General features: G+C 36.1%; 1 protein-coding gene across 8 annotated transcripts in view; it reads right to left on the bottom strand.

Moving 5' to 3' along the window:
* fry (microtubule binding protein furry) overlaps nucleotides 1-9,158 on the bottom strand; it is a 120,802-nt gene that overhangs the window by 78,107 nt on the left and 33,537 nt on the right. For all 8 annotated transcript variants that reach the window (XM_074093328.1, XM_074093321.1, XM_074093345.1 and 5 more), the window contains one exon: nucleotides 6,000-6,163. In XM_074093328.1, the coding sequence (XP_073949429.1) occupies nucleotides 6,000-6,163 (164 nt within the window). The remainder of the gene's footprint in view (nucleotides 1-5,999; nucleotides 6,164-9,158) is intronic.

Here is a 9,158-nt window from a genome sequence, read left to right as displayed (position 1 = left end):
CATCCAATTTATGTTCGAGGTTATAAAGGCAATAGAGTAAGTGCGAAGGAGGGGTAATTACACAAAAGATATCTACGGGTCGAAGTGTATTCGCAAGGACCCCTAAAGATAAGATAAGATAAGGTATATGTGCTCTGTATTTTAATTTCCTAATCTAATTAAACTTGCTATATCATTAGCAAGTTTTTTAGTTTTCTTTGATTGTAGGCATTTTTTAAATAAGATTGTAAACTTTTAGTAATTATTGTCTGTTTCTTTGTCAGATGTTAGATGTCGATCGAATTCTATACGTATTTATAATACTAATAAGGATAAATATAATTTTCTAATGTGATCTTAATAAGACCTAACTGTCGGAGGTTTATAAAACACAAGTTCCAGTATACCTAGTGCTATCCACGAAGACGCGTGATTTTGACAAAATTGTAATAAGAACCACGGCACGCGTCGTCGTGAATGACTCTACCTATAGCCTAAAATGCCTAGGAATTTCGATCATAATGCTTAAATTACTTCAACGTTTCATAGCCATTGCAGTTGCAACGGTCGTGGTGATGGATGACTAGACTAGAGTTGCAATAAGTATAACATGCTTGATTAGGTTCCGATAGATAGTTTATTAGGAATTATGATTTTTTTACTCATAGGTACATAGAATGTCGGTTATAGTTAGAAAGAACTGAATAAAGAAACAAAATAAATTTATTCACAACACAAGACCCAATATTATACCTTTAAACGAGCAATTCTTGTATATAATTATATAAATATATGTATTTCGGGGATCTCGGAAATGGCTCCAACAATTTCGATGAAATTTGGTATGTAGAGGTTTTGGAGATGAAAAATCGATCTAGCTTGGTCTTATCTCTGGGAAAACGCTTCACCTAGATGTTAATATTATTATGTGTCATTACGGTTGTGAATCTGACACTGGCTCAGTATAATGCTGAAGCGTTAAAACCACCCCAGCGTTGTTTTAATTGTACTTCTATATTAACTTAACCTTTATTGGCAGCTCTGGCGCTTCGCTTAAAATCAGCGATATTTATGTTCTGCTATTTAATATTCTGCAGAAGTATATTCGGCGATATGAGTATTCTGCTATGTAATATTCTGAGAAATGACTAATATTTGAACTGATAATTATGCAAAAGTTATGATTATGCAAAAGTATCATTCGGCTAAAAAAAAATATGAGATACCTGTTATGCGAAGTGTAATTCGGAGAATCGATATTATGCAAGATAAAGGGAACCTCATATCAACATCACATTCTAGACCCCGCGCACGATCTACCCCGCGCCCACCGTTCTGTATGATATGGTTCATGTACAGCCACAAAATAGGCCCGCCGCACTCCCGACCCGATCCGCACCCGTCCTATATGTTTTGGTGCTTTATGTAGGCAGTTTTAAAAATAGAAAGGATTTTTTTAGATCTCTTTAAATTTATCTCGCTATGTCTAGTACGTTTACTGAAAGAAAATATCTCGTAGCGTTATACGTAATCAAGTTTCGTATTTATTTAATGGCGAAGTCCTGCGATTCCCAATTATGAGAATATACTTCGTGGTTGTTTTGCGAGATGTTTTTGTGAAGTCCTGCAGTGCCTTTCGCCGCGGAACTTTTTAGCCCCTTGTAAATAATTCTCATTAACTTACAAACGCGGCATACTTTAGACTTGAGGATTTTCGGTTGTAACAGGTATTTGACCAAAAATATGAAATAAAAATATATTTGTAGACAGTTACTAGTGCATGGGAGTTTATAATTCAATACTTTACAAATGTTTTTAAGTATGTATTGTGAACAAGTTTATAATGTGTCTATAATAAAGAAATGACGCTAACGTTAAAGTAAACTGATTTGTATACTTGCTTTATTTCGTTCAACCTAAGCTTATTTTGTATCAAAGCATTAACATTACATCCTGTGTATTGCTTGCTACTTCAGTCAGCCTCAGTACAGTCACTTGCATTAATATCTAACACGTCAAACCGGTTCTAGAAATAAGAGTCGTGTCAGCAGGGCTACTACGAAACTCGAAACTCGAAGTTCGCGTGTCGTGCGGTCCTGACACTTATACTATTTATTACGAGAGCGAGAGGAACGGTACGATCTTCGATTTTCGAATTTCGTAGTAGCCCTGCAGATATTAGTGCTGGTGACGTACCTGTCACACATCTGAATGTTTTTCATCACATTTGCAAGTAAAATTTTATATTTGTAAAAGAAAAAATATAATCCTTCCAAATATTGGCGATACCTTAGGCTGTGCTCTTGGCAACGTCGCCCTCAACCTCCCCTTCCCTCGGCATGCGCCGCAACGTGCGTGTGCATGTGGTCCATGTAGTCCTGCAGCAAGAGCGCGCGCACGGGCACGCGGCACGGCGCAGCGCCATCAGTACGGGCACTGACTCATTTACCGACCTTGGGCTTCATGGCAAGAAAATGTGTACACGCAATGACTCATTTACCGACCACGGGTTTCATGACAAGCACATTATGGTCGAGGGTTTTATTTGGGGGGTTGCAACTAAGGTAGCCTGCATGTTACGACACTGTTTACGAGCAAGTGTGATGAAAATAATATTGCATACTTACACATTGAAATTTGTGAATGAGTTTCAAAAGAAAATTCTTTATTCTGTATGGGAAACCAGTTTAGAAAACAGAATTCTTTTTCTTCATTCGAAACCAGGTTTCCGAAAAAGAAAAAAAATACTGTTTTCTAAATTGCTTTGGAACCTTTGGTTTCCAAAGTGGCCGAAGGTTAATTGTTTCCTTATCTGTTTAGAAAGTTAAGTAAGTAATTTAGAGAGGTAAATCCTTGCCTAACAACACATATCATTTTATATTATACATAAAACTTCTTGTTGCGTCTTCCTTGTATACCACTGAGCGGCGTCAGTAGGTAAGTTAGAATAATGGAGACAAATTCAACACACATGAAGCAAAATGTGTGATATTCCGTGTGGTATTCAGAAAAGTACTTGGGTTTGACATTTTGTCCTTAAAGTAAGTTAGGTTACAAAGATTACTAAGTTAGGGGGGTATACTAGGTAGGTATATACAATGTGGTATGTAGGTATGTGTGTAAGTTTCGTTACAGCGTGAGCTTATAACTTATAATATACATGTTCATTTTAATTTGACATGAAGACGTAATTTTAGGCACAAAGTAATTTAAAGAACAGTAATCAAATAAAACTGACGTATAGTAATAAAAAAACGACCAAGTGCGAGGCGGAGAAGCGCCCCGAAGGATCCGTGTGTAGGTACTTTAGTAAAATGGTTGGGAGATTTACTATATTATATAGGTTTGCCGTATCTGGGTGTCCGTCTGAACTATTTGGTATCGTAGCCCCCAAATAAATGGACCGATTTTGATGCGTTTTAATAATCGAAAGCTAGTTTAATCGAGATGGTTCTTAGTTGAGTTTCATCAAAGTTGGTTCAACCGTTTATCTATCTAATACCTTCAAACAAGCACACATATATATATACAATATAATCAGCAGATATAATATATAATATATATATTCAGAATCTCGGTAACGGCTCCAATGATTTCGATGAAATTAGGTATATGGGGGTTTTCGGGGATGACAAATCTATCTAGATTGGTCTTATCTCTGGGAAAACGCTTACTATCGAGTTTAAGTCCGAGCAAAGCTCGGTCGCCCAGGTACTGAGAAATTGAACTTTGAAATGGAAGTATCGACGGTTTCTAATAAATAGTATAAACGTTAGGTATGACTCAAAAGGGAATACGATCGAACCAACTGAATCGTGAGCCACTGCGGGATCTTTTCGTAGAAAAAGTCATAGTGACATTGCATTGCTTGACAAGACACTTACTGTGAGAACGTTCTCCGGTGGGTCACGAATCAAATGGTTCGACTGTACATGGGGCGAAACCCCTCCGCATTAAAAATACTACCTACAAATTTATCACTGTTCTTATCAGGATAAACGAGTACCTAATGTATGGTTTGTGATCTCCACCAATTTAATAAAGCGTGAAATAAATATGAATTTTAAAATTAAAAAAAACCCGACACAACCTTTAAAAATAAAATATTCTACTACGATCGCAAAGTAGATAAAATACCTAGCATTTAGTAGTAGTACAAACTATAGCCTTAAAGGTCCTCTGACGCAAGGATGCTTCAATTAAAATATTCTACTTGTATCAAACGTTGAGGGTCAAAAAGAAGTTTTTTTTTCGTTTTAATGGTGATTGTGTCGGGGGTTTATTAAAGACCGTAAACATCTTGGGGTATTCCTGAAATCTATAAGAAAGAAATGAGTGATCATTTAAGTTTTTTTCTGAGATACGGAACCCGAAAAATGAAACAATTATGCAAATTAGAACCTCCTTCTCGATTGAACTCGTTAAAACATTGGCTTTAGATCAATGTTTTTAACTAATCAAGAAAGGAAAACGAGACAAAAAAAAACTTAGTTAAAAATTTAAATATCAATTACATTACCACGAACTGCGGTCTGAAATGAAAGCTATAATTTATACAAGCTTTTCCTTGACCTTCATGTTTGTAGGGTGACTAATGAAGTGTCCACGGCTGCTTAATTAACTATGTTCTTTGCGTGGATTCCTAGTCACGTTGGAATTTTAGGAAATGAGAGAGCTGACCAATTGGCAAACGAGGCTATTATTGATGGAGATACGTTTCCATATGTCAATTTCTGTCACGATCTGGCTAATCTACCCAAATCATTTTTATATGAAGAATGGAATAGACTCTGGATTGATAGTTCATCTAAAGGGAAATATTATCGCCTTGTCCAAGAGTCTCTACCACATAAGCCTTGGTTCCACAAAACTATTTTAAGCAAAAGGACTACTTCTGTTCTCTGCAGGATACGTTTGGGCCATGTGTGTACTCCAGCGCACTTACACAAGTTTAAAATAGTTGATAGTCCTACATGCTCCTGTGGAGAATATGGCGACCTGAATCACATCTTTTTCTCATGCTCGCTTTACGACCACTCTGATCTTTTCTCTCAACTCCAATCAATTCCAATTCCCTTTCCCACCTCCATTATTTGTTTATTGTATCTTAATACCAGTGATATATATACCATATTAGCATCATTCATAGAAAAAAATTATATCAAATTATAATTTTATTTCGTATATATACTCCTACACGTTAACTCCAATCCTTTCTGATCCTAAATTTTTTCCGTAATCCTATTACCGTCCTATCATATTATAACAACTGTTTCCCTAACTTTGTCATTGGCTAATGTTCTCGTAGCCATAAAAAAAAAAAACTATGTTAAACCTATCTTTGAGTATATTGAAAAATGTGGACTTTATTAAAGTTTAGTACTAATTTGGTGCTCACGTCGTCACACCAATATTCATAGCAGCAGGTACAAAATTGAGTCCATAACTCATGCACGGACGGTTTAAAAACGGTTCAAGGGTTCACGTTTGCCTCCGGTACTTTAAAAACTTTTGAAATTAGAATATAAATAAGCAAACGAATTCGCCCTTCTGAAACTTAATGTAAAATAAAACAAGCTTAAAATTCTTCTTCTTCTTCTTAAAACTCCAGCCATCAGTCGAATTGTGTCAACCTTTATAGATGACTAGCTTATGCCCACGACTACGTCTGCGCGGATATAGGTTATCGCGCGGTGGCGCCTTCTACCGGAATAAAAGGTATCCCAATGTTGATCCTATTAATAATTGAAACTACCTAAATACCAAATTTCATCAAAATCGGTTCAGTGGTTTCGAAGTCAAAGCGTAACAACCAGACAGACAGAGTTACTTTCGCATTTATAATATTATTATATAATAGGGATTGATTAATTTAGTCGATATCGATTAACTCTAAATTACTTAGTACAAATACACGGAATCAATTTGCATTGTGTGAGTGAAATGATTTGGGGAATCATATTAAACGCCAACGTGTTAGCTATTTTGGGAATTTGAAGAATGAGTTGTTATGTACTGACCGTTGTCAGCGTCGTCGGCGGGCAGCGGGCCGACCGCGCCGAAGAACCGTTTGTCGAGCAGCTGCAGCAGCTGCAGCGCGCTCTCGTGCACCGGCGCGCGCGGACAGCCCGTGCACATCAGCGTCACGTTGATCACCGCTGTGTAGTGGTCGCATGGATACTCTCTGTCCAAACAATTGTTTTATTAGTATTACATACACACTCAGAAACTCACACATTACATCACTCGTAGATGAATTCATTCAAGGGCAGCAACTTAACATCGGAAATTTGAATTTCGATTGGAAATACCAATTGGGAATTTCGAACGCAGTAAATGTATAAAAAATCTATCAAAAGTAAATAATATTAATAAAGTAGTTTCCGCCCTATCATAAACATAATAGTACATTACAGCCGAGGCCGGGAAAAAGCAATTCGTGGATGAGTAGAGTTCAATATATACGAATCCACGAATTGCCATTTCCGCTGCGGCATATGTAGTGCTTTTCTCCAATAATGCTAGGAAATAAAGCAAAATTGTAAAAATATTAAATTAAATGCTTGGGCACGGTTGTAAAATGTATGCCCTTATACCTACCTACCTTCCCTACCTACTTTCCCGCGATACTTACTTACGCGATACTTTATTATATTTTTAAAGTACACGACACGACTCATAATGCCATTTCAATAAATAATAATGTAATAAAAAAAAAACTCAATAAAAATATAAAGTTAAATGCAAATGAAGCTTTGTATCACTAAATTACGGTTTAAAATTACACTTTTATTAATACGGTTTAAAGTTACGCTTTTTAGTTAATTCAGCAATTTTCTTGTTTGAATTCCAATTGAATGAATTTCAATTTTTTGTTGATTTAAATAAAGATATTTAAAGATATATAAAGATATTTTCTTTTGTTACCATTTTTCCGGTTTCTTAATTTGTGCTTCAACTCGAAATATGAAAAAAAAACAGTGACACTGTTCGAGACATTATTAAAGACGCTGTTTCTTTCTAAATAAAATCTTAGACTAGGAGTTAAAAAGAAAAAAGGTAGAAGGAATTTGATCTTCAGGAATATTTAGCTGTTTAGATTGACATAATATCGTAGTCAAAACGTGAATTTAAAAAGTAAAAGGCAATTTTTGAAAAAATATTAGTTTTTCTTTTACAAATATACAATTTTACTCGCAAATGTGATGAAAAACATTGTATGTCGCACGGGCGGTACTACAATTACGAACATCGACTCATTAAACCTCAGTCTTCGACTTCGGGCTACTAATAGACTCTCGTTCGTAATTCCTTATTTACCGCCCTTAAGACACAATGTACTATTTACTGTTTAATTCATCATAATTTGAAGAGAAAGTTGGCAGGGGAGGGGACGGTTCAGTTATAAGCTTTTGTTAAAAATTCAAATACAAGCTCTTTTTTGTTGACTGTAGTTTTTGCCCCTGGTTACCAAACTACTCAAGACGAATCAAACGAGTACAAACAACAACATAGAGTCACTCACGTTGCCCCTAGCAACTGCCGGCTGTCACCTTGGCCGCCTAGAAACGCCTAACAACGCCTAGTAACCAAAAAACGCTGAAAAAACACGTTTATTGTATGACGAGTCCCTTTAATTTTTAATTTTATTTTAGTTTTAGGATTTATTGTTATAGCGGCCACAGTAATACATAGTCTGTGAAAATTTCAAGTGGTTAGCTATTACGGCAGAAGAAATAAGAGCCCTGCGACAGACGGACGGACAGACAGGCAGACAGCGGAGTCTCAGTAATAGGGTCCCGTTGCCACCCTTAGGGTACGGAACCCTAAAAAAATATACCACGGGACAATAGGCACCAATTGACTGAACCAACATAATCAGGTTGTATCTGTGGTTAAAGTTAACGTCCGATTAGGTATTATTAATGGAGGTTAATTGGATTGGAATATATTTGAAAGCGAATCATATACAGTAAGCGCGTCAATTACTCCGACGTATAACAATCAGAACAAGTACACATTTAACTGACATATAATTATCAACTCGAGCCTAAAGGCAAGTAACGTCACAGACATCAAAGCGTATCTTTACAACCCCCTCTGGCACAGAATAAGTAATAGTAAGGGGAAATAATAGTAGGGCAATATTGACGTCAATAGTAGGTGCTCACTCAAAGCCCGAAAATATGTGCTCGGAGGCTAAGAAAAAGCCAAGCAGCTAAGAAGCTCTAATCTGTACAGTTTTATAAGGTTACTCTTGAAATTTATTTTTATAATTAGCCATTCATGAAATGTGTATAGTTTCGCTATTCGCTAATTATGTCAGACTTTATTCATATATTATTACTAGCTTTTACCCGCGATTTCGTGCGCGTAAAAAATGAAATGAAATATTTATTTATTTGCTTTAGCACTATGTGGATAAATACGATGTTGGAATTTCTTATAAGGTATTAAGGTATTGGCGTAGACAACATAATTAACACAAATATTGGTTTTTTAATGGAAGGTGGTGTAACAGTTTTTTCGTGGCTGTGGGAATTTTGCATCTTCCCGGAGAAAAAGTAGCCTATGTCAATTAAGGATAATGTAGTGTTCTATTGGTGAAAGAATTTGTAAAATCAGCCACGACGTTTAATTCACTTACTTCTATCCCACGGGAATTTCGCATTTTCCCCGGGAATATGTAAATTAGGGAAGTAGCCTACATCAATCGGGGATAGTGTAGCTAGTTGTTAGTAAAACCATGTTTAAAATCAACCCTGAAGTTGAATTCACTTTTTGCTATCCCGCGGGAATTTTACGTTTTCCCCGAGAAAAGTAGCGTATGCTAATTAGGGATCATGTAGCTCCCAATTGGTAAAATATCTTTTTTAAATCAACCCCAATGATGAATTTACTTATTTCAATCTTGCTGGAATTCTGCATTCTTCCGTAGAAAAAGAGTGCAGATTACTATTAGTGAAAGATTTTTTTTTAAATCGGCTCCAAATTTGGATTAACTTACTTCTATCCTGCGGGAATTTTGCATTTTCCCAAAGAAGAGTAATACATACCAATCAGCAATGGTGTAGCTTTATATTAGTGGATGAATTTTTATAATCAGCTCTGAAGTTGAATTCAGTTTTTTCTATCCCATGGGAATTTTGGATTTTCCCAAAAAAAGTGGCCTATGTCAA

Source organism: Choristoneura fumiferana, chromosome Z, assembly GCF_025370935.1.
Source record: "Choristoneura fumiferana chromosome Z, NRCan_CFum_1, whole genome shotgun sequence".
Classification (NCBI taxonomy): Eukaryota; Metazoa; Arthropoda; class Insecta; order Lepidoptera; family Tortricidae; genus Choristoneura; species Choristoneura fumiferana.
This window is presented reverse-complemented; position numbering and strand designations above follow the sequence as displayed.